Raw genomic sequence first — 26,987 nt, 5'->3', positions numbered from 1 at the left:
TGAGGGAAACACTCTAAGGCACTTTACTATCAAAAACAGATTTCTTCTGTCTGAGGGAAACCACAATAGAAAATGAATGACATTTTTTGCTGCAGGGATTTCCCTACAAATGTTAAGTGTAATTATCTGCATTACAAAATCCAGTTTCAAAAACTAAAAGAGGGAAAACAGCATTTGTCATGCAAAGCTAAGCAATGCACTGTATGTGGTGAACACTAATACACTAAAGCCCGCCATAATCACAAGGGAAACACGCTGCTACAAATAGTGAATGTCTAGAAAAATTGCCCTAAGCAGTGCTTTAAGCATGGAGTATTGCAGCAAAGATGCTAACACAAATTCTTGCAAAAAAAATCTCTTCCTTGACATAAAGTCTTGTCTCACAGCAGGGGTGATCAACCTACAGTAGTGGCTTAAGATGCTTGTTGCATTCATTCATTGTTGCATCTTTCACGCATGTATTGCATACAGTGCCTTGCAAAAGTATTCGGCCCCCTTGAATCTTGCAACCTTTCGCCACGTTTCAGGCTTCAAACATATAGATATGAAAATTAATTTTTTTGTCAAGAATCAACAACAAGTGGGACACAATCGTGAAGTGGAACAACATTTATTGGATAATTGAAACTTTTTTAACAAATAAAAAACTGAAAAATGGGGCATGCAATATTATTCGGCCCCTTTACTTTCAGTGCAGCAAACTCACTCCAGAAGTTCAGTGAGGATCTCTGAATGATCCAATGTTGTCCTAAATGACCGATGATGATAAATAGAATCCACCTGTGTGTAATCAAGTCTCCGTATAAATGCACCTGCTCTGTGATAGTCTCGGGGTTCTGTTTAAAGTGCAGAGAGCATAATGAAAACCAAGGAACACACCAGGCAGGTCCGAGATACTGTTGTGGAGAAGTTTAAAGCCGGATTTGGATACAAAAAGATTTCCCAAGCTTTAAACATCTCAAGGAGCACTGTGCAAGCCATCATATTGAAATGGAAGGAGCATCAGACCACTGCAAATCTACCAAGACCCGGCCGTCCTTCCAAACTTTCTTCTCAAACAAGGAGAAAACTGATCAGAGATGCAGCCAAGAGGCCCATGATCACTCTGGATGAACTGCAGAGATCTACAGCTGAGGTGGGAGAGTCTGTCCATAGGACAACAATCAGTCATACACTGCACAAATCTGGCCTTTATGGAAGAGTGGCAAGAAGAAAGCCATTTCTCAAAGATATCCATAAAAAGTCTCGTTTAAAGTTTGCCACAAGCCACCTGGGAGACAAACCAAACATGTGGAAGAAGGTGCTCTGGTCAGATGAAACCAAAATTGAACTTTTTGGCCACAATGCAAAACGATATGTTTGGCGTAAAAGCAACACAGCTCATCACCCTGAACACACCATCCCCACTGTCAAACATGGTGGTGGCAGCATCATGGTTTGGGCCTGCTTTTCTTCAGCAGGGACAGGGAAGATGGTTAAAATTGATGGGAAGATGGATGCAGCTAAATACAGGAACATTCTGGAAGAAAACCTGTTGGTATCTGCACAAGACCTGAGACTGGGACGGAGATTTATCTTCCAACAGGACAATGATCCAAAACATAAAGCCAAATCTACAATGGAATGGTTCAAAAATAAACGTATCCAGGTGTTAGAATGGCCAAGTCAAAGTCCAGACCTGAATCCAATCGAGAATCTGTGGAGAGAGCTGAAGACTGCTGTTCACAAACACTCTCCATCCAACCTCAGTGAGCTCGAGCTGTTTTGCAAGGAAGAATGGGCAAGAATGTCAGTCTCTCGATGTGCAAAACTGATAGAAACATACCCCAAGCGACTTGCAGCTGTAATTGGAGCAAAAGGTGGCGCTACAAAGTATTAACGCAAGGGGGCCGAATAATATTGCACGCCCCACTTTTCAGTTTTTTATTTGTTAAAAAAGTTTAAATTATCCAATAAATTTTGTTCCACTTCACGATTGTGTCCCACTTGTTGTTGATTCTTGACAAAAAATTAAAATTTTATATCTTCATGTTTGAAGCCTGAAATGTGGCGAAAGGTTGCAAGGTTCAAGGGGGCCGAACACTTTTGCAAGGCACTGTATCTGACGGAAATGAATAAAACTGAACGGACGAATTTGAGTCAAGCTATTCCTGCCTCTTAAAAAGCAACAGCAAAACAAAACAAATAATAGCCATCTATGCTTTTGATATATTGTGAGAGCTAAGGGTTTAAAATCACCAATTTCATGACGATACAATATAATACAGTATGTACACATTTAACGATCAGTTCAATTTTACTCAAACAATAAAAGCATTTTTTGGAAACAATTTTGTTACTGAACCAATCAATAGCGATCTAGATTGATGAATTTTTACAACCCAATTGATAACAGAGGTCATGTAGACACAAAAGTGTGTGAAGTGACTCTGTAAACTCCAGTTTTATTTTTATTTTTAATATTTTATTTCATACAACTGATCAAAAATATGTGCCTGTGAGTTTTATTACATTGTATGTGCTGTTCCACAGTTTGTGTTCAGATATTTGTTTCATAGAGTTACAAATGTATTCCATAGATTTTTTAAACTGTCTACTGTTTTTCCCATTTTCAGTCGCTAATATCATTCAGAGCCTTTTTTTTCTAACCTGCCCTCTTCAGCTGCTTGACACGGAGAATAGGGGTCTGACTGTCCAATTGGTCTGAACAGTTTTAATATATCACACCGGATTATGACATACTTCCATTGTGATCATTCAACGTACCTCGTTTATTAGGAGAAAGCAGCGAACAGGAAGGGTTTATGGGGGAACATAAGAAAAGAAGAAGAGAGAGACAGAAGAAACAACAACAAGAAATACATTGAACGTCTACACTAATTATGAATATGTTGGTGCTATCGTTAGCTAGTTGCATTTCCGGTTGACACCATGTGGGGGGCCTGATAACCAAGGAAAGAGGGGAGCGGGGGGTCTGAGAGATAAGTGATTGGGAGGGGTGGAGTGTACACAAATCAGCCATGTGGTCTAGAATGCAGTATTTGTGTGAATCCTTTGTGTGTGTGTATGTTGGCATCCTATTCTATGTTGTCTCATTGCTAATCCTGACACCGAAGTTTTCTACTTCATGTTGTCTAATTTCACCTAGTCACATGCGAGAATCCCATCTAACATGTGATAGTCCTGCAGACGAGTGGAGATGTCGCATACGGCGCCGCCCCAAGGCCATGGTCCTACCCCAGCCAATCGGGGGGAGAGCCAGCCCTGCCCATCCCTCCTCCCACAGCCCGGCAAAGAGGCCATTGTTATCCCCCAAGAGTCCAGGGTGGTCCCCCGGGCCATCCCTGCCCCAATCAACCGGCCTTCAGGGATGGGATAAGGGGACGTGCCACAACCCCCACGCCCACCCGGGCAACAACCCACAGCCGTGGTCCCCCAACCGGCATGGCACACCGCCGGACCCCCAATGGCCCACCAAGCCCAGAGCAGGACCCCCCGCCGGAGCAGGCGACACCCAGCCAACCCACCAGCATCCAGGCAGCGACCCACACCAGAGCGCAGGGCGGATACCCAGGCAGAGAAGAGAGGGGAAGGCGGAAGCAGGAGAACGCCAAGAAGCCGCCGCGGGGTGACGCGAGATCGGATTCCCGGTCGCCCCCGTCCCTGCAGCCGGCAGCCCAGGCAGAGATGAGGCCACCCACCGGGAGCCACGCCATAGGGAAAAAGTGAGGGACCCACTTCCCACCCTATTACTGCAGCTACCAGATCCCCAACTGGCAGCCATTACCCATCACTGTGATAGGACTGTGTGGGGAGGGTATTGCAGTTTATGCATTAAAATAGGAAAGCCAGCTTGGGGCAGTGGTACCACTGCATGGAAATTCTACTCAGCCGCCCGTCCCACAGCCCCTCGCTGGAGCTCCCCCGTGGAATATGACATGTGGTGCATTAAAAGAGGTGTGGGTATTCAAACGCTTTTTTCAATAAACGGTTAAAATGTCTCTCTTTTTTTTTTTTTTTAATCGAAAAGCTTCTTTATTTGATTCTTTTCTATCTGTCAAACTATATGTATCAACCGCATTGTGGTCAGCTGCACTTTCTGTAATCTAAAATGCTTTATCCTAGAATCTGCCTACTGACTGTTGACACTTGACATGAACAAAGTCTACACTCTCAGAATGCCAATCTTTTCTTTAATTTTGGTTAAAATATATATACATATAAATGCAAATACAGTGGGTCAAATAATTATTTAGGCAACAACTAATTGTGCAAGTTCTCCCACTTGAAAATATTAGAGAGGCCTATAATTGTCAACATGGGTAAACCTCAACCATGAGAGACAGAATGTGGGGGGAAAAAAACAGAAAATCACATTGTTTGATTTTTAAAGAATTTATATGCAAATCATGGTGGAAAATAAGTATTTGGTCAATACCAAAAGTTCATCTCAATACTTTGTTATGTACCCTTTGTTGGCAATAATGGAGGCCAAACGTTTTCTGTAACTCTTTTTTGGCCCATTCCTCCATGCAGATCTCCTGTAGAGCAATGATATTTTGGGGCTGTCGTTGGGCAACACGGATTTTGAACTCCCTCCACAGATTTTCTATGGGGTTGAGATCTGCAGACTGGCTAGGCCACTCCAGAACCTTGAAATGCTTCTTACGAAGCCACTCCTTTGTTGCCCTGGCTGTATGTTTGGGATCATTGTCATGCTGAAAGACCCAGCCACGTCTCATCTTCAATGCCCTTGCTGATAGAAGGAGATTTTCACTCAAAATCTCTTGATACATGGCCCCATTCATTCTTTCCTTTACACAGATCAGTCGTCCTGGTCCCTTTGCAGAAAAACAGCCCCAAAGCATGATGTTTCCACCCCCATGCTTCACAGTGGGGATGGTGTTCTTCCGATGCAATTCAGTATTCTTTCTCCTCCAAACAAGAGGACCTGTTTTTCAACCAAAATGTTCTCTTTTGGTTTCATCTGACCATAATAAATTCTCCCAGTCCTCTTCTGGATCATCCAAATGCTCTCTAGCAAACCGCAGACGGGCCTGGACGTGTACTGGCTTCAGCAGAGGGACACGTCTGGCAGTGCAGGATTTGAGTCCCTGGCGGCACATTGTGTTACTGATAGTAGCCTTTGTTACTGTGGTCCCAGCTCTCTGTAGGTCATTCACTAGGTCCCCCCGTGTGGTTCTGGGATTTTTGCTCACTGTTCTTGTTATCATTTTGACGCCACAGGGTGAGATCTTGCCCCTGATAGAGGGAGATTATCAGTGGTTTTGTATGTCTCCCATTTTCAAATAATTGCTCCCACAGTTGATTTCTATACACCAAGCGTTTTACCTATTGCAGATTCTTCCCAGCCTGGTGCAGGTCTACAATTTTGTCTCTGGTGTCCTTCGACAGCTCTTTGGTCTTGGCCATAGTGGAGTTTGGAGTGTGACTGACTGAGTTGTGGACAGGTGTCTTTTATACCGATAATGAGTTAAAACAGGTGCAATTAATACAGGTAACGAGTGGAGCCTCGTTAGACCTCGTTAGAAGTTAGACCCCTTTGACAGCCAGAAATCTTGCTTGTTTGTAGGTGACCATATACTTATTTTCCACTCTAATTTGGAAATAAATTCTTTAAAAATCAAACAATGTGATTTTCAGTTTTTTTTTCCCACATTCTGGCTCTCATGGTTGAGGTTTACCCATGTTGACAATTACTGACCTCTCTAATCTTTTCAAGTAGGAAAACTTGCACAATTGGTGGTTGACTAAATACTTATTTGCCCGACTGTATATAATTCATGCTGATTCAGCAAAATCAGTGTATATGCTAGATGTGGTTCAATATATTTGCTGGAACTAATCAAAGGCTATTTGGCAGCCGGGACATCGACAGATGTGTTTTTAATTATATGAGTGGCAGGCAATGTGCAAAACATCACCGGAACAGCATCTGCGTTTTGAAAACTTGATTACCTAATTGATTTTTTAAAAATCCAAAGTGGCATCAAATATGTATAAATATTCCTATATCAGTTTGTAGGGAAAAAAATCGGAGATGAGGAGTTGCAAGCAGTGATCCCTGTGTTCACCGAGGGCACATTTGCATAGCTATCTCACCTTATGACACAATGAGTGATTGCTGTTCCCTCCAACATTGTTGACATTACAAAGCCAAAGAAGATAAATTATTTGAGAATTATAATAGTGATTAATGCATCGCAAGAAATCTTTGAAATCCACGGATCCCATGCAAATTTGCCCCTAGAGGCTATAAGTAGCACAGGTATGACTCGACTGCATACTGACCGAATAGTGGAAGCTAAATTGCATGATTGCAACAAAAGTAGGGTACTACAAAAGTAATGAAGACTGCCAGTGTTGATAGTGTTCAATTATGAATATTTGGGGGAACAATGTAAGCACAAATTCAACACATCTAAGGATGTTTTTAAAACAAAGTGCTGTACATGGACAAAACCAAACAATCAAACCTAAAACCAAATCAACAACATTGAGTTCAGAAAGCTAAGAAGGGCATCGGTAGTTGGGCAAAAGACCCTTAGATAAAAGGTATCAGGAGGACCTCACATGTCCTGCCGCAGCGACATCATGGCAAGTTGCGCAGGTTTCACGCATACGCAGCCACATTCGAGTACACCATCGAAATCAGATAGTGGCACGAGCTTGCCTCAAATAGGAGCAGTTGAATTCTACAGGTGACGTCACTACTGTTTGTCAAACAAAATGTGGTCCAACTTAAGCTTCTTGTGGGAACCATATCAGCGTTCCTTAGGTTTGTGTAATGTGAATGCAATTCAACCGGATAACAGATAAAACATGCTTTCTTCAGTGATGCAGCTGTAATGTAGTAGTAGTCGTAATAGAACACCATAAATGGATTAATACGCAATCGCTTTTCCATCACTGTGTACAGTATGAATATCCATCCAAAATGAATCCCTTAGTAAAATTCCGGAAAATTGTACAAATTTATCAAATTTCAGCGTCTTGTTGCAGAGTACTCAAAACCACAACACATCATCGCAGCACATTTAAATTTGGACACGAAATCGTAAATGTTGAAAGCCAACTGTGTTATTGGAATCGCAAGAGACTCATATTTTGCCCGAAAGACGGCGTTGTTGCCTCCACAATCAGGGATTTTCTAATTTTTGGAGTTTCACATTTCCGTATTAAATGGAGGCCTACAGAGTTCAAACCCATCTAAGAACAGCCCTAAGACATAAAGTACAACTGTGTAAAATTTTTTCAAAATCTGCCCAGCTGTTTTGGAGTCCACAGGTGAAAAAAACACACACAGATACACACACACTGACAAATTTCCATTTTTAACCCTTGTCTTGGGTTAGAAATCAGCCCATATTTTTGCTTGTGAATTAAATTTAATCTGTAAATAACTTGGCCTGAAATACTAAACCTTTGCAGTATATTATTTTTGAGGAAAGATTGACCCTTTTCAAGTTTGGGTATGACAAAAGTACAATTGATTTTTGCATACAAAAATTTGAAAACGGATCAAATCTGACCCAACTACAATATGAGGGATATATAAGTATAGATATAGATCATTTTCTGCAGGCCAATAAAAACTAGGCCGTGGTCTGTAATTGGCCCCGGGCTGTAGTTTGGACACTGCTGTTCAACGGGAAGCATGCGGAACTGTCGCTCAATGTTTTGTCCAAACAATTGTTGAAGCGCATTGTAAAAAAATGGCAAAGAAAAAGTCAACGAACGCCAATATTCAATCTCTATTAAGGAAATAGAATTGCTTCTCACAACTGAGCGCTACATAATAAGAATACTAAACTGTCAAAATCAACTCCACCTTTAGAGATCAGGCTCTTAATGCACACGTGTGTTGAATTTATATTTCATCAAAGATTTCATGACATTATTACATCATTTTTATGATGATTGAATCTTGTTATCGTTAGCATTTTGGTCAATAAATATAAATTAAATATTGCTGCGCATACTCCCTACTGGTTAGAATTGGTATACATCTCACTGTTAAAAACCCATGGCCCTCACAGACCAGACGAAAAAGAGACGACACAGGGAAAAAGAGCGAGACAAGCCTTGAGAGAGTCTCAGTTGTCCCTTGGGGAGGACAATATGATGCCATCCTTCTCACTCTTCTAGACAGATAGCAATGCTGTGGAAACAAAATTCCCAAATACTGCAGACGTTTCGTCAGCAAAAAGACTAATGACCATTGATTTTGAATGACTTCACATTCTGGAATAAAATAATTTAGCTACAGTTCATACAGAAAGACATGAAAAGTATCCAGTGCATCCAGGAGAAATGAGATTACCACAATTTTCATGTTCATATTCATTAGTTACCAGTTGCATAACTACTGTATGCTAGAACCTCAAATATTAAATGCTCCTTAAGTGTAGGCTACTGTTTGGAAATCGACCAAAATGTATACCAAACGTATGATGCAAAGGTCGCAGAAAAGTTGCATCTGCACGTAAGTTCAGTAAACAGAAAATGCTTTAACTGAAAAAAACAAAACATGAAAAAAAAAAATAACAAAAAACATGTATGGAACCACAGACATGACATGACATGGACAGAAAATTTAATTGTGGCCACAATATATTGAGGTACAGTATAACAGTCGCACAAATACAAGGACACAGAATTCTAAAAACGGCGGTTACAAAATGCTACTTTGTGGTCAAGAATTATGTACTTACTTCTGAGCCACAGATTTATCCGATTATATTATAAAACCTCCATGCAGCTTCCTGTTTTAGAACAGAACATGTACAGACAAGTAGATAATGTAACACAGACGAGAACCAAAGCGCATCTATTTCTTATCGGTCAAAAATTGAAACCTTGGTGGCACCAAATGTGAGATCAATGGGCCGAGACCAATAAGGTGCATCCAGTGAGGAGTCTGCATGGGTGCATATAATGTTGCATATTGGACCTATTGTGCAGAAGCTCAGCCAGTGTATCTCTTAAATAGGTGTGTGTATGAGTGTTTGTGTGTGTGTGTGGGCGGGGGACGCTCGTGTTTAGTCAATATATTTGATTGCTTCTGAAGCTGTATCAAAGGTAAAATAACAGTGAGGAACTTATTTAAAGTTCAACGCGTGGCTGAGCAAATGCAACGTTTCATGGTGGGTTCAGCCTGTAGTAGCACTTCTGTAAAAATACATACTGTGTAGTACATTTCTCATTGCTAGCTACTATTGAGTGGCTATGTATGTTATGATAACATGTTGTCACACCTTTGCTAAGGCTGTAAACTATCAAAACAATATGTTCTGCTCCCAAATAATGTGGCCTCTTAGCGTCACACACTTGAAAATAACAACAACAACAACAAAAACCATGGAAGCATGGAAACAACTTAAAAACGCTACAGTCAGGCAAAGGATTGAATTTTTGGTCTCAGAAAAGTGAGGCAGATATGCTACAAGTACACAAACAGCCAACAAGCCCCCAACCGACAAACAAATTTTTGCTAAATTTGCCTATGACCATTTAGGAAAATAACATTGAATTACAATTAAGAAAAAAAAAAAAGGTTTTCTAAAACTAATGAGTTTGTAAGGGGACCGATTCAAAGCTGTTATTTGAAAAATGTGTTTTTTGACTGCTCTGACTTGATCCCCGAAAATAAACAAGCAGTCAAAAAGACTGACAAAAGACAGAATCAGTTGTTTGTGTTTTAAAAGTAAAAGTTTTTATTGACAGCATCTCACTTTTTGCCAAAATAGTGATTAGCCATTTTAAAAAAACACATAGACAAATTTGCATGTCTGTTAGCTTCTGATGTGTGCAGTCAGAGCCATACTAAAATATGATAGCACAGCCATCTGCCATTCCGTTCGGCTTTTCTTACCTTTAATTACATGCGCACGCTGGCAATAATGACGCTGTTTGTGAAGGCGTAGCAATCTTGTGTTAGAAAACAGCCTGCAATTTAAACGTCAATTGGACAGTTTGCGGCACATGTGTGTGCTTAATAATTAGTTGAAAATGTGAGAAGTGACAGATGCAAGGAGCTTTGTCCACGCCAAACCTGAAGCTTTAAGTTTACCACGAACGTGTGTTGCATTGTTCTATAGAAAACAGGTGTGGTGTCATGTGGTTGGGCTTTGCAGTTAGAGTTTGCTAATTTGAAAGTGGGCAGACATACACGACTAAGATTTTGTAGCAACAACAACAACAAACACTAAAATAAGAAGAACGAACTATTATATATGCCTTTTAGCGTATTTCTATTTCTGTACTGCTGTCATGACAGGTCACAGCAATAAATGCTGAATTTGAATTTTCCCATCTTTAGAGTGGCACGAGGTGCATTTTGGGCATGAGCCCAAGCTCAGCCTCTCACAATTACTACTGAGTATGTTAAACTTTTAATGAGTGTCAATAGTTCAAGATTTTTGTATCCCAGACTGGAAGTATGTCAGGAAATCAGACAAAAAAGACATCATTAACTACAGTATGACAGTATGTGCACTGCTCTATTGAGGGACTACATCCCAGCCATGACCTGAGCTATTTAGATAACAGATTTTTGTGCAGGTAAGGCAAAGTGGGTAAACTTCCCTCTCAGCATGTTCATTGCCAAAAAATGGTCACCGCCTGTATGCTTTCCAAAACGTCTATATGATTAATGCATCCATCTATTTTCTATATCGCTTTTTGTTTGGCATCAGTCCTGCTAATGAAATGCCTTTTTGTCTTTTTAAGAAAAGGAAAAGTTGTCTTTTCAATATTCTTTTATTTCTTTTCTTTGATTTTTTTTTTCAGACTCACCAAATCAGTAACAAAGTTGTGGGGTTTACATTACTGCTTCTGTGCGTGTGTTTTGCCCTGGGCTGTTTGTGACGTTAACAGCATGAGTGAAGACCCTAAAAGGTCAATACACTCTAACAACATGTCAGACTCCGAGTGGACAATACATGGTTTTCAGTTACTGCGCACCAATTGTGTAATTATGTGTGAAATTTCCAAGGCCCTAAAGCTGCTCTAAGGACAACACATATGTTGAAAGTGTGTCATCAAATCAAGATGTTACTTTATATTTAGTTGTTAGGTCATAAATGTGGACAGACGCAACACGTCCTAATCCTGTACACATACTCGTCAGAGGCATTGATTAGTCGTTAGTTCTACCAGGCGCACATATGCCAAGGTAATAAAGTTGGATTGTATCTCCATCATGGCAAAGGTGGTGGTAAGTCACATGTATGCAAACCTCTCAGGTTTAAAGTGCGTACGACAGGAGAAAAAAAGTCTTAAATAGCATTATTATGTGAATTAGAATCATATTTTGAGACGATTCGACTATATACAACAATTTGGCAAAGCGCAGATGACGATAAATTAGTCTTTTAATCTGCCGGTTACCCACGCCTACCATTATAGGGCTCTAGTGTCACCAACCAGAGGATGACATTGGCAGGAGTATGGTTTCATCTGTTTTACTATTCAGCCCACTGAGGGGGAATTATTCAGAACGAGGAAAATGCGACGAAGAGAGACCAAAATGTCATTGTTTCAGTCTCTCTACTCCAATATTTTTACAGGATATTGTTTTTATCCCAGTATTTCTACCCAATTGCTAAATAAATTGTATGGTCATGACAAATAACAGTCTTGTGCTATATGGATTATGAAATAATAAAAATGCATTTATTCAGTACAACATGGCAAAATTACTCCATAATGGTCAAAACTGTCACCTTCACCTTTACTCTCACACCTCCCGAACGATATTTTATGCCACCGTAGTTAGTCGAGCTTTTGTCATTTCCCCGCCCCAGCTTCGGAGAATGTAAACAAACCAAGAGGCGTGACCGCTAGCCGACATGCTAACATGAACCGAGTAATGTTTCAAAGTCTTCGAAGTGAAAAATCACACATAACTAGCTCGGGTCATTTCACATGGCAGCAGGGTTGTCAACTGTCTTTGCCGATCGGCAACCCGCCCGGCGGAAAGCAAGTTAGAGCTTGTCGTTCCCATGCTGAAGGGAGAGAGCTCGTTTGCGGAAATGATGATGATCAATGACCGCCGGAAAAACCGCTCGACGTCGGAGAAGCGTGCGGCGTAGCTGCCACAAGGTCAACACGAATATGGCAAAATAATGCTTTACTGCACGGCGAAGACGTAAACGGTTTAAAGAGAGTTTGTAGTTTTTACTTTGTAATCGCTGAATTCGCGGCCAAAGTTGTAATTTCTGATCGGGTGGAAAATTTGACAGAACACCGGGCACAGGAACAGGGCAATAAGCCGAATATAGTGCTCCCCCGGCGGGGGGATTTGCGACAAGCCGCCAGTCGTCAGCCGAGTGGGCAAGCAGCATGTCAGCCACGAAATGCAAACCATATCTGTATTAAAATTATCCCAGTATTTGACATAATACAAAACACGATGTTTACTCACTTCCTCGTAAGTCCAATGGTCCCACAGTAGTAGGGCTTGTTTTGGCCACTATCCGCCGGTGAATGGGAACCTTTTGAAACCCCAAAAGGGATTACACGCCTCTCCCTGGTGCAGCAACATTTTTCTGCAGCCGTTTGGCTGGCGTGATGTAAAATATAAACAAATTAATCTGCAAAATCAGGTGAATCCGCAGTCCATCTGCATGCTATAAAGCAATGCTGTATTGTGAGACGCTGACCCGAGTGACGTCACATTCGGATTCGTCCTAAACCAGAAACTGGAAGTAACATGGCGTGGGATTCAAAAATTGAATATATAAAACGTTAGTTTCCACACACATCCAAGCGGTCCATTTCATTCAGGAGCATAAAACACTGCACGAAATATGAAATTAACATGCTTTTTGATGTCATACACCAGCCATGTCCAAAGTCCAGCCCGGGGGCCAAATGCGGCCGGTGGTCAAATTTCATCCGGCCCCCAACCTCTGTCATAAAATCAGCGTCTGGCCGCACACAGACTTAATAAATTGGTCAGCAGTACTGCTACCAGCATATGAAGTAGCTTACACACTAAATGATGCTCCTCATATACCCACTAAAAGCCAGCAGCACTCTAAGCAACATTACACCATGTGAACCTTTAGTCCCAATTTTCTAAAATGGCGACAATCAGCAAAAAAAAAAAAAAAGAAAGTTGTCGGTCAATCCTTCAAGGATAGGTGAAAATTACTATTTCTTAATTAAAATATGCAACAACTTTGTCTGCCTCATTTGCAAAGAGACAGTCGCTGTTTTTAAAGAGTTCAACGTGAGGCAATATTACCAAACAAGACACGCTGACATGTACAACAAGATTACAGGGAAGATGCGTAGCGAGAAATTGAAACAATTTAAGGCTAGTTTATTTTACAGCAGCAGTATTTCGCAAGAGCCAGATAGTTGAAGGAGAACGCCACAAAGGCAAGTTGCGAGATTGTTGAAATTATTAATTAAAAATAATAACAAAGCAAATGTGACACACAGAATGGCTTGCTAAAATTTGCTTAAATATATCGTTCTCCGTAAAGGACGTCAGCCAAGGTCGGCCCCCCAAATTTTTACCACACCAAACCTGGCCCCCTTTGCAAAAAGTTTGGACACCCCTGTCATACACACTTTAAAGTACAGTACAGTGGTATAAAAAAGTATATGAACCTTTTGGAATTTCTCAAATTTTTGCATGAAATCACTATGTAATGTGATCTGATCTTTGTCAAAATCACACAGATGTAAAAACAGTGTATGTTTTAACTAAAACCACCCAAACATTTGAGGTTTTCATATTTTAGTGAGTATAGCATGCAAACAATGAAAGAAGGGGGAAAATAAGGAAGTGAGCCCTTTGCCTAAGGGGACTTAAAGATTATTCATTCATTCATTCATTTTCCATGCCGCTTTTCCTCACGAGGGTCGCGGAGGTGCTGGAGCCTATCCCAGCCAACTACGGGCAGTAGGCAGGGGACACCCTGAACTGGTTGCCAGCCAATCGCAGGGCACAAGGAGACATACAACCATTCACTCACACACTCATACCCACGGACAATTTAGAGTGTTCAATCAGCCTACCATGCATGTTTTTGGGATGTGAGAGGAAACCGGAGTTCCCGGAGGAAACCCACGCAGAGAACATGCAAACTCCACACAGGAAGGCTGAAGCCCAGGATTGAACTGAATTGAACTGTGAGGCAGATGTGCTAACCACTAAGCCACCGTGCCGCCACGACTTAAAGATTAATTGAAACCAATTTTTTTTACCAAACAATTACAAACAATCAGGTGTGTGCCCACACCTGGAATTGTCTTGATGAGAAGCATTGTCTGACGTGGATTATGGTTCGGTCAAAAGAGCTGGAAAGGATACAAAACCATCTCTAAGAGTCTGGATGTTTATCAATCGACAGTCAGACAAGTTTGGCACCGTTGCTTCTCTCCCAGGGAGTGGCCGTCCACCAAAGATGATGCCAAGAGTTCAACACAGAATACTCAGGTTAAAAACAACTCTGGAGTTCCTGCTAAAGACTTACAGAAATCACTGGCACAGTCCAATATCTCTGTGCACACATCAACTATATCTAAAACAAAGGCCAAGAATGGTGTTCATGGGAGGACTCCACGGAGGAAGCCACTGCTCTCCAAAAAAACATTGTTGCTCGTTTAAGGTTCGCAAAAAGGCACTTGGACACTCCACAGAAGTTTTGGCACAGTATTTTGTGGACTGTGAAACCAAAGTTGAATTGTTTGGGATTAACACACAACGTCATGTGTGGAGGAAAAATGGAACAGCTCACCAACATCAACACCCAATCCCCACCTTGAAGCATGGTGGAGGGAGCATCATGATTTGGGGCTTTTTTGCTGCCTCTGGGCCTGGATGAATTGCAAACAATAATGGAAGAATGAATTCAAAAGTTTATCAGGATGTTTTACAGGAAAACCTGAGGCCATCTGTCTGACAGTTGAAGCTAAAAAGAGGATGGATGCTGCAACAAGACAATGATTCAAAACACAGAAACAAATCAACTTCAGAATGTTTTCAGAAGAACAAAATACACGTTCTAGAGTGGCCAAGTAAAAGTCAAGACTTGAACCCCATTGAGATGCTGTGGCATGACCTAAAGACAGCGATTCATGCCAGACATCCCCGGAATCTGACTGAACTACAGCAGTTTTGTGAAGAAGAATGGGCCAAGAGTAGTCCTGATCGATGTGCCAGACTGATCTGAACCGTCAGGAAGCGCTGGTTTAAGTTATTGCTGCCAAAGGGGGAACCACAAAATATTAAATGTGATGGTTCACTTACTTATTTTTCTCCCTTCTGTAATTTTTTGCATACTATGCTCATTAAAATATGAAAACCTATAAATGTTTGGGTGTTTTTAGTTAAAACATACACAGTTTTTACATCTGTTTGATTTTGACAAAGATCAGATCACATTAGATAGTGATTTCATGCAAAAATTTGAGAAATTCCAAAAGGTTCACATACTTTTTTATACCACTGTACTGTACTTTAAAATGTGTATGACATCAAAAAGCATGTTTATTTCATATTTCGTGCAGTGTCAAGCAGGCGCTTTTTTCATCTGTGTGATTTTGACAAAGATCAGATCACATTTGATGGTGATTTTATACAGAATTGTGAGAAGTTCCATGTATGTCCCGAGTTACTACAGTCCCTGACAAAAGTCTTGTCGCTAATCCATTTTGTAGAAACAACTGCTAATAACCTGACTTTTAATTATTCAATTGGTTTCAAAAATGGCTCATATGAAAACTAAGACCCTCCCAAATGATGTTGAATGTACAAAAATATATTTGTTTTACTGAAAAAAGATTTATCATTTAATGAAGACATAAAGGTCAAATTTTGACAAGACAAAAGTTTTGCTGCCTACAGAAAAAAAAAATTGAACAAAAAATGTATTCCAAAAACAAAAATATATTACATAACATAAGCGAATTAAGTAGTGGTGCTGTGAGATCCAAATTTAATATTTTGTATGACTTCCACGGGCTTGAAGGACTGCATCCATGTGGTTCAGCAAGGATTCATACAATTTATTGATGAAGTCATTAAGAACATCAAAGAAAGCAGTCTTGCATGCCTCACAGAGAATCATCAACATTCTTGGGTTTCGTCTTCCATGCTTCCTCTTTCATCCTGTTCATGTCTGGTGACTGGGCTGGCCAGTCCTGGAGGATCTTGATCTTCTTAGCCTTGAGAAACTTTAAGGTAGAGATTGAAGTATGTGATAGAGCACCATCCTGCTGCATAATTTGTCTCTTTTTATGGTTAGGAATGCAAGAGGCAGCTAAGATTTGTTGATATTTCAGACTATTTATGTTGCCTTCCACCCTGCAGATCTCTCACACACCCCCATACTGGATGTAACCCCAGACCATGATTTTGCCACCACCAAATGTCACTGTTTTCTGAGCGAATCTCGGATCCATGCGGGCTCCAGTAGGTCTCCTACAATATTTGCGGCGACTGAGGTGTAATTCAATGGAAGATTCATCTGAAAAATTCCCCTATTGCCACTTTTCCAGCGTCCATCCTTTTGACAGGCTGTGGGCCTTGACAAATGCCACATGGTTTTTACATTGTCTTTTGTTTAATGCTGGTTTCTGGGCACTGATTCCACCACGGAGGTCATTTCTAGACAGAAATCGACAGACTGTTATGGTTGCCACAGCGACTACAGGTGACCACGTCTCATGGAGCTCTGCTGCAGTGGAAAAAGGTCAAGATCCTTCAGGACTGGCCAGCCCAGTCACCAGACATGAACAGGATGAAAGAGGAAGCATGGAAGACAAAACCCAAGAATGTTGATGACCTCTGGGAGGCATGCAAGACTGCTTCTTTGATGTTCCTGATGACTTCATCAATAAATTGTATGAATTCTTGCCGAACCGCATGGATGCAGTCCTTCAAGCCCATGGAAGTCATACAAAATATTAAATTTGGATCTCACAGCACCACCTTATGTTATGTAATATATTTTTGTATTTGAATTAAATTTTTTTGTTTTTTCACACTACTTTTTGTATGCGACAAAACTTTTGTCTTTCCAAAATTTAACCTTTATGTCTTCATTAAATGATCAATCTTTTTTTAGTGAAACAAATATATTTTTGTACATTTTGTACATTCAACATCATTTGGGAGGGTCTTAGCTTTCATTTCTGAAACCATTTGAATAATTAAAAGTCAGGATATTAGCTATTGTTTCTACAAAATGGATAAGCGACAAGACTTTTGTCAGGGACTGTATGGCAAAAACCATGCAAGTCATTTCATTTGGAGACCTAAACAATTTTGAGTCAAGTCAAGTGGTGCTCATTGGATATTTTGCTCATTTTCCACTTTGGACTCAGTGTCAGTTTTGCACTCGCCTCATGTAGCTTTACTAACACAATCAGAACAACATATTTTTAAATGGTCTGAAACAAGTTAACTTATTTCTTGTTTGTCTTTTCAATTAAACACCTTATTGATATAAGTTGTTTCATCGCTAGTTTCTCCAATTTCATACCAAAAAGGTGCATCCTGGGTTAGCCACAAAGTTACACATTTGAGGTGGAATTCTTGTCCGTGGGTATGGTTAGGAAGAGTCAAGTGGATTGATTGTTTAATTAGCACTTTAGACCCCTATTTTCACACACTTATTTTGGGTTTGAAAATACTAAATAAATTAATGAACTTACTCTGACTGGTGGATCATAATTGTGAGTCTAAGGTTTTTATAGCCTTCAGAGGATTTTGTGTTAGTATGTGTTGAAATATAAACATGTCAAAGAAAGCAAAACCCATTCCATTTTCCATGCGTTTCAAGTGTTTTAAAGTACTTTATGTAAAGTATATGAAGATTATATTAGCTCCAAGGCATAACAAAAAAGTCAGAAGAGGCCAAGGCCAACACATAGAAACTACACACAGAATTTCACACACTTAAAAAAAATCTCATGAGACCAATTATTTCATTTGCTGACGCCCCAAACTAACTGACAGAGACACCATTGAACAGATACTGTAAACATACCTCATTAGCCTGGGATGGCATTATTTTTCTGGGTTGTCTTATGAATGATGCAAATGGTTTGGTGCACAACCCATCCGTTAACTAGTCATTAAGTTAATAAAAGTAAATTCTGATCATTACAGTGCCATTTCCTCTTCTCAAATGCTTTTTATATAGATTTTTTGTTGCATAGTCTGGTCCCTTTAATGTTTAAGATGTACGAACAAATCTAAAAATCCGACATTAAGCAATTGCAATATGAAATGCGGTTTTAAAAACAAAATTTAATTTACTGAGGAAAAAATAAAACTGAAAGTAATCTGGCCTTGAGTGAAAAAGTAATTGCCTCCTAAACCAAATATACGGTAACGGTGGGAACCTAGCCCTCTGCAACAGCAACTATATTCAAGTGTTTTCTATTACTGGCAGTTGTTGAGTTATGTTAAAGTTCAATAAATGTTTTCCTGGGTTCATTTGTGACCTCTTGGATGAGTTGCTGCTATACTCTGGGGGTCATTTTTGCAGGGAAGTTTGGCCACTGTTCTGTGCTTTCTCACCCTGGTTTAGAAATACTGTAGCTTTGCTGGTCTTCCAGACGTTATTTACTTAAAATCTAATCTGTACTTGAATTTATTTCCATCGTACTATTTACTGTGCCTATCATAAGTATGCATCCGCTTGGATATTTTCCCCTTGTATTGCATTCATAAATCAATCATGGTCAAAGCAATTTGGCATTTTTAACACCGAAATTTATTGGGGGAAAAAATCTTGTTTGTTCTCTCTTCCTTCTTTGCTTCCATAAATTGTCTGCTCTGCAGAGGGATGCAAGATACAGTCCCTTCACTGTTTTCTAAGTGAATCTCAGATCCATGCGGGCTCCAGTAGGTCTCCTGCAATATTTGCGGCGACTGTGGTGTAATTCAATGGACGATTCATCTGAAAAATCCACCTTTTGCCACAAATCAGTGAAGTTTGGTGGTGGCAAAATCATGGTCTGGGGTTACATCCAGTATGGGGGTGTGCGAGAGATCTGCAGGGTTGAAGGCAACATAAACAGTCTGAAATATCAACAAATTTTAGCTGCCTCTTACATTCCTAACCATAAAAAGGGACAAATTCTGCAGCAGGATGGTGCTCCATCGCATACTTCAATCTCTACCTCAAAGTTCCTCAAGGCAAAGAAGATCAGGATCCTCCAGGATTGGCCAGCCCAGTCACCAGACATGGGCAGGATGAAAGAGGAAGCATGGAAGACGAAACCCAAGAATGTTCATGAACTCTGGGAGGCATGCAAGACTGCTTTCTTTGATGTTCCTGATGACTTCATCAATAAATTGTATGAATCCTTGCCGAACCGCATGGATCCAGTCCTTCAAGCCCATGGAAGTCATACAAAATATTAAATTTGGATCTCACAGCACCACTACTTAATTCGCTTATGTTATGTAACATATTTTTGTATTTGAAGTACATTTTTTGTTCAATTTTCTCAATACTTTCTGTAGGCGACAAAACTTTTGTCTTGCCAAAATTTGACCTTTATGTCTTCATTAAATGATAAATCTTTTTTCAGTGAAACAAATAATATTTTTGTACATTCAACATCATTTGGGAGGGTCTTAGCTTTCATATGAGCCATTTCTGAAACCAATTGAATAATAAAAAGTTGGGTTATTAGCAATTGTTTCTACAAAATGGATACGCGACAAGACTTTTGTCAGGGACTGTAGTAACCCAGGACATCAGTTTGGAGAGTGTTTAAGCCCTCTTTTTTAGGCAAGGTACCCAAATAAGCCTGATAGGTCGCCTGGTGGCGTCCTTTAAGGGGGAGATACTGTTTTGATCCTTCCTCATGTTCAGCATTGATGCCTTTGTCTCTGTTTGCAGGCTGCATGGATGCGAGAGGGACCAGTCTGCTCAGGGGTGATGCTAACCAGCAACACCTGTGGCTGATTAATAGTGGCTTTTTAAGCCCAGGCCAAACATGCTTCAGTTGCCAGACGATTCCAGCACTAGAATTTCATATCCTCACTCCTGAGAAGACCATGCTTCCCCGAGTACTCCTTTAACAGTGCGTTTTTCCCTTTATGGTGAAAATTTTTTTAGACTTTTTTGTTGTTGTTGTTGACTAAAATCCAAACCACCTCTGCAACTGCGTCCCCGGCTTTTCCTGATCGGTTCATAACAGCCCGACCAATATCCTACCTCCTGTTGGGGATATGTTTTCTTTCTCTTCCCAAACCAACAACTGTTGGTTGGGGTGACCTCTTCATTATACCACTGTGAATGCGTAACACTCGGGTCCGTGGTGGTGTCATTATTTTTGACTGCTATTGTAAAAATCTACCACGTTGTCTGTTCATAATACCTAATAATCATGTGAAATAAATTATGATATGATACTGGGGGTGTTGTGGTGGCTGGTTTGGATTCTTGATTGTGTTGCAACCATCCCCCACCTACCCCCCAAAAATAATACTACGCCTAAGCATATGTAACCCGTTTTTCAGCGCCGCCCCGCGTTCCGCTCCCACCTCTGACTAGGCTGGGACGCGAACCCGCATGCTTATCCTCATTTGCTTTAAAACATTGTGCATATATTACATAAGACCATAGGACTCTGATTTGGATGAGTCATGCTGTGCAGTTAAAGCAACAATTGGTAACTTTTCAGTTTTAGTTGATTTTAGTGATGCCGGTGGACAAAAGCGGTAGTGTTTTGTCTTAAGGAAGACTGCATTTCTCATGAGGACCAGCGCACACCCGTACAGTGTCGTAAAATCATCAATCAATCAAAAAACAATCTCCCGGTCACCTGCAGATGGATTAACCAACATTTCTGTTTCCAGCAGTTGTGTGAACGATGAATAGTGATAAGGTAATGAATCCAGTTGTGGCTAAACAATAGCATATGACGGTTAGCAACCGTGTGGCTTTGTAAGGTTAACCCACCACCACCCCACCCGAACTCGAACTTGTCAGCGTTGATGGGGGGTTCAGGGTCACATCAGCGAGTGAAAACCGGGCCAATGTTTATTCTGTATATCCTGGTAGCCTGCTGTTTTTTTCCTCCCCAGACAAAACTTTTTGTCTCTTTTGTTGCTCTGCCATTTTTGCAGAATTCACACGGAAGCGTTCGCATCGACTTCCATTTTTATCATGAATGGAGAAAGGGGGAAGTCACGTATGCCGTAAAGCAGTCAGCACATTTGTAGTTTTTTTGTGTGGCAGGTTTCCTGCCACTCTCCTCAAAGTTAATTAGTGCCGGTGAATGCAATACAGACCCCCTCAAAATATAAAAGAGGTGTCATTCAACTATTCGTCAGTCGACATATTATCACCAATGTTATGAAAATATTTTACAAAGGTTGAAAGGTTACCTAGTGTTGCTTTAATAACACTCAAACATTGTTTCATGTCCAGAAATGATCTGTAATTTATTGCGAAGACACCCACAAAAATTAGCTGAACAAACAGAAATCAAGTGAATAACTCAATAGTTAAAAGAAATCAAATATATTATGTCTGAAGTTACTGTGATAGGGAAAGACATAAGAATAGAAGACATGATGGTGAGATGGCTGATTAGTGATAGTCTTTTTTGTCCACAGGTCTGATGCAAACAAATGGATTCTCATCTGTGCATGGAACATCATGCCACATATCGTCTGCAAGAAAACACACAAACAAGGTTTAAGCAAGTTCCACAAACAGAAAATGCCCTGCATGTAGGGTTTATTTTAATTTGGTTTCTATGGCAAACATCAGTTTGGATTAATTAAACCTGAAAAGGCATTTCATCAAATACCCATGCTGTTCTCTTTTAGAAAATAAATGCTATTTATACGAACCTCTTGACTCAATCTCTACGCAGTCTTCGTCTCCACCATTTCCATTGTCAGGCTGGTGATCAGCAAAGTCTCTGAAATTAACGATTTCACCATCGGTCCACATGAAGTCGCCTTCCTGTGATACAAAGTAACATTTTAAGTACTTACACCTAAAGGCTGCGTTAGTGGTGTGGAACACATGAGACAAACGTAGTAAATATTGAGTGCATTTAAATAACACCATGTTAAAGGAAAAAAATAAAATAAAATTATGTTCCTGGCTTTTAATCATTTAAATTGTGTTGCTTGGGTCCAAACTAAATTTAAAAGTGCCACTAAAAAGGTAAAAATTTGATTTTGCTCGAATTAGAGGCTATATTTAAAAGTTCCAATTTTACGTCCTAGTTATGCAGAAAATATTTGTTAAATGTAATTTCTTCGTGTTTCAGGTCAAACTAAGTCTATAAAGCAAGGAGGAAAATGCATGTAGGCTGTTAAGCATTAGAAAGTACAAGTGAAAAATAGTAAAAGTGGAAAATAGAATTTCAAAGTCGTGACCACAAACCCAAACTTTTTGGGAAACAAATGTGTTTCTGTATGTCAATGCGATGAAAATAAAACTAGGAAACTATGAACTAGGAAACTTGACAACAAAATATGTGTTACAAGATGGTGCAATTAGTTTCTGTCTTTACTTTAAATATTTAATAAATGTCAACCTCTAGATGAGTATGTAGAACAATCTTACGAGTCATGAATTAACGTTAAGTTATTTTCCTATAGGAAATAGTAGCATCTAAATAATTAGACACTCAGACAGAACTAACAGCATGGAGAAAATAAGACAAAATACAAATTTCCTATTGAGAGCATTACACTGTTAAATCAATTTGCAATGTTCAGTTTAAGCCTTTGCTGTAAATCTTTCAAAGATTTATTTTCAACATGGCAAAAACAAGTGACTTGATTAAGTCAGAAGTTTTGTAGTGATTAAAGTTTCACCTCAATTGCATCAGTGAGTCCAATCCAGGTATCCACAATAGATCCAGCACCCTCCCGAATCAGCTCGAGAACGAGTGCATTTTCCTTGGCACTGTTGATAGAGACCAGGTTCCCACCAATAATGTTGCAGACGCTCTGATTGGATAAAAATAAAATAAAATATATAAAAAACTTGGCAAATGATCTGCATTTAAACACTTGTACTAAATGCATTCAATAATGAATGTACATTTAACTAAGCATTGCATAGCTGTTAACTTTTTTTGTAAAGTCACAAATACCTCAGCGTCTGCAAAGATCCGATAATGGCTTTGGTAGATGTAACAGTAATTGTCCAACTGAGTCCAGCCCTTAGGGCAGTGATTGTCTACAACACAATTGTTGGGCATAAGTTGATTTCTTGATAATCTTAAATAAAAGAATTATTTAATCACGGCAACATACACGTTGATTTAGTGCTCTGGCTTCTATGAGGATTCTGCGAAAAAGAGAATATTGTTCAGTTCAGAGAGCAAAAAATGAAAATATTAGCAAGACTCAAGCAGTCGAATTTTGACTCACAGCTTGGGTTTGTGCAATGAGCACACAAAGTACAAACAACAGGCAAAGATGAGCCATCTGTGTAACAATAGAAACACTTATATACTTCTTATACATATGTACTGTATGTACACACACACTCCTACATATATTTGAGTAATCTTACCTTTAGTCTTGATGCTAATGAGAACAAAGAGCATATCTGATGCTGAGCTCAACAGGCTTTTATACATTTCGACAGTGTCGGCACACTATCCATTACTTATGCAATTAAGCAATTAACCAAACATGTTCAGGAATGTGAGTCATAGGTTACCTATGATCTGCAATTAGTTCAGCCCAGTCGTACAAAGAGTTGCGACTCTCTTTGTTCTCGCCGCTGGTGGTCAGGTGGTTCATGTGGGGCGTGAGTAGTTCCAAGCACAAGCAGCGCTGTAGTGGTTTGCAATGGAACTGACAGTGGTAATTGTGACATTTATGGAAAAATGGATAAAATCACATATCTAAGTATTTGTTTTATTATGTCATTGCATTATGACATATATGTAAGTGCTAGGTTTACATTTGAAGTGGTCAGGCGACAACTGAAAACTATGTAAACTAACGAAGAAGGGAAATTTCCCATGTTGTGGAGTGAACATATCATGTTTCTGTTAGCATGAGCACGGGAAATCGACTTTTACATTGAAATGCAAGATGATTTAGGTTTTTCTTTTTTCACAACTAGAATACTGTTTTTCCAGAGAATGTCTAGATTTCCTTGATTCACCTACCTGTGGTAATATATTAAAGATAACACCATGGATAACATATTTTGTTTCCAAGTTCTAAATGGTAATTCCAAGTTTGTTTTGTCGCATTGACAGATAAAAACACTTTTGTTTCCCAAAAAGTTTGGGTTTGTGGTCACGACTTTTAAATTCTATTTTCAATATTCTACTGCTTATATATATATATATATATATATATATATATATATATATATATATATATATATATATAAAATAAAAAGGAAATGAACACACACACACGCACATATACATATATATATGTGCGTGTGTACATTTTCCTTTTTATTTTATTGACTTAGTTTGACCTGAAACACAAAGAAATGACATTTAACAAATATTTCCTGCATAATTTAACTAAATTTTGAATAAAGCCTCTAATTTTAGCAAAACCAAACCTGTACCTCTTTAAAAGCATTTTTCATTTTGGACCCAAGCAACACAAAATGATTACAAGACAGGAACAGCATTTTATGATTTTCCTCAACATGGTGTAATGTATAACAATAACACTTTATTACCCTTTGATAAGGAAATATTGAACAAATTTATTGAATTTATCGAACAATTGATGAAATTGGTGTCATAGTTCATTGTTTACACAAAACATTTTATAGATTAGTGGCCGTAATGGTTGGTTGTGCAGCATTGTTTCCCCAAGGACCAACGCAAGGCAAGGCAAATTTATTTATATAGCACAATTCAACACAAGGCAATTCAAAGTGCTTTACATCACATGAAGATCATAAAAATCACATTTAAATCAATACAACGTAAAAACCAAGACAATCAAAATAGGAAATAAAATTATACATAAAAATCGCATTTAACCACAAATACAATAAAAATAAATAAAACAAAAACTACTACTACTAATAATAATTGAAATCAGCAATGGAGATAAGCACAACAGGAATAGAAAGCAAGTAGATTGAAATATATAGATAATTATGGATATGCAGTGCTAAACAAAAGCGTTTTTAGCCCTGTTTTAAAGGAGCTAGCAGTTTGAGCATACTTCAGACGTTCAGGTAACTTGTTCCAGAGGTGAGGAGCATAATAACTAAATGCTGCCTCACCCTGCTTGGTTCTTGTTCTTGGAACATGCAGGAGACCGGTTCCAGACGACCTTAGGGGACCGGTTCCAGACGACCTTAGGGGTCTAGATGTCTCATAGGAATCTAACAAATCAAGCATGTATTTTGGTCCAAGGCCATTAAGTGTTTTGTAGACGAGCAGTAGTATTTTATAATCTATCCTTTGACCCACTGGAAGCCTGTGTAGTGATTCCAAAACCGCTGTAATGTGGTCCAGCTTCCTTGTATTTGTGAGGACTCTGGCTGCAGCATTCTGTACTAGCTGCAGCTTCCTGACTGATTTTTTTATCAAGACCCGTAAATATACCGTTGCAATAGTCCAATCTGCTGAAAATGAATGCATGCATAAGTTTTTCCATGTCTTGTTGAGTCAGAAGCCCCTTAATTCTGGCTATATTTTTAGGTGGTAATAAGCAGATTTCGTGACGGACTTTAGATGGCTATCAAATTTTAGGTCTGAGACAATAATTACGCCAAGGTTTCTGACTTGATTTGTAGCTGTAAGTGACATTGTGCTAAGGTGCCTGCTTATCTTTGACCATTCCTTTTTTGGCCCCAAAATGATCACTTCTGTCTTCTCCACATTTAACTGGAGAAAATTCTGGCACATCCATTCATTGATTTGATGAATGCATTTACTCAGGGAGACTAAGGGACTATAATAATGTGGGGACACAGAAATGTACAGTTGTGTCATCTGCATAGGTGTGATAGGAGATGTCATACTATTCCATAATCTGAGCTAAGGGAAGCATATAGATGTTAAATAAGAGTGGTCTAAGAATTGACCCTTGAGGGACTCCACACGTGAATTTGGTTCGTTGTGACTGATGGTTTCCGATTGACACAAAGAAATCCCTATCATATAAATAGGATGTGAACCACTGAAGAATAATGTCAGTAACCCCTACCCACTGTTCCAATCTGCTGAGTAGTATGTTGTGATCAACCGCATCGAATGCGGCGCTGAGATCCAATAGTAACGGAACAGATGATTTGCCTGCATCAGTATTCCGACGAATATCATTTAGGACTTTGATAAGCACGGTCTCGGTGCTGTGTTGTGGCGAAATCCAGACTGAAATAAGTTAAAAAGATTGTTTTGCATCAACCAAGAGCAGCAGAAAAATGGATGGCAATGGTCAGTCATCAAAACATGAAATAAAACACTTTTTTTGTTTGTTTGTTGCTATTTAAAAATAGGCTTGGTGCCCACGGCCAGCAATCACCATCAGCAAACACCAACAGCAGCTTGATGTGGATCATGAAAATGTAAAAAATATATATATATACATTAAATTAGTTTTTTATTAAAGAATTGTGTCTTATTTGTTGACATCACTTTTCAATCTATGCACATCTCTGAAATATAATCATGTCAAACATTTTGGTGTAAAGAATACAGGTTGTCATGCATTGATTTGGTACTCTTTCATGAGGGGGATACCTTGGTTCAAAACTTATAAATTCGGGCTAATAAGCACGTGAAAGCCGGGCGTCTATCATTCATTCATTCATCCATTTTCCGTGCCGCTTTTTCCAATACTCACAAATACAGATGAGTTTATACGTCACAAACGGCCTCCAAAAGAGTTGACAATTTAAAAGAGGTAGTGACATAATGAATTTATCGTTGACGATACATTTCTAGTTAGCAGACTCAGCTTAAAAAGTAGGAGAAACTCGTCAACCAAGATAAAACATATGTATTATTAC

General features: G+C 39.4%; 1 protein-coding gene and 1 long non-coding RNA gene across 3 annotated transcripts in view; one reads left to right on the top strand and one right to left on the bottom strand.

Moving 5' to 3' along the window:
• Nucleotides 1–21,814, top strand: part of LOC130912075 (uncharacterized) — a 30,190-nt gene extending 8,376 nt beyond the window's left edge. The window contains exons 2-3 of the long non-coding RNA XR_009062533.1: nucleotides 19,902–20,085; nucleotides 21,626–21,814. This is a non-coding gene — a long non-coding RNA (uncharacterized LOC130912075). The remainder of the gene's footprint in view (nucleotides 1–19,901; nucleotides 20,086–21,625) is intronic.
• On the bottom strand, nucleotides 21,538–23,902 carry LOC130912074 (lithostathine-1-alpha-like). 2 transcript variants are annotated; one of them, XM_057829877.1, is made up of 7 exons: nucleotides 23,553–23,902; nucleotides 23,408–23,464; nucleotides 23,291–23,324; nucleotides 23,128–23,213; nucleotides 22,847–22,981; nucleotides 21,866–21,980; nucleotides 21,538–21,682 (listed from the first exon to the last, which is right to left on the bottom strand). In XM_057829877.1, exons 2-7 carry the CDS (start codon nucleotides 23,462–23,464, stop codon nucleotides 21,600–21,602), a joined length of 510 nt encoding a protein of 169 aa, XP_057685860.1. In that variant the 5' UTR covers nucleotides 23,553–23,902; the 3' UTR covers nucleotides 21,538–21,599. The 2 variants fall into 2 exon arrangements, with proteins under 2 accessions (XP_057685860.1, XP_057685859.1); XM_057829876.1 differs by having other exon boundaries at nucleotides 23,408–23,902.
• Nucleotides 23,903–26,987: the final 3,085 nt, after the last annotated feature.

Source organism: Corythoichthys intestinalis, chromosome 2, assembly GCF_030265065.1.
Source record: "Corythoichthys intestinalis isolate RoL2023-P3 chromosome 2, ASM3026506v1, whole genome shotgun sequence".
Lineage (NCBI taxonomy): Eukaryota > Metazoa > Chordata > Actinopteri > Syngnathiformes > Syngnathidae > Corythoichthys > Corythoichthys intestinalis.
This window is presented reverse-complemented; position numbering and strand designations above follow the sequence as displayed.

Coding starts and splice junctions, on each gene's coding strand:
- LOC130912074 (XM_057829876.1), bottom strand. CDS start 23,503: ATGTATAAGAAGTATATAAGTGTTTCTATTGTTACACAGATGGCTCAT. Junction 23,214..23,290: donor CCAGAGCACTAAATCAACGT/GTATGTTGCCGT, acceptor ATTGTGTTGTAG/ACAATCACTGCCCTAAGGGC. Junction 21,683..21,865: donor CGTAGAGATTGAGTCAAGAG/GTTCGTATAAAT, acceptor GTTTTCTTGCAG/ACGATATGTGGCATGATGTT.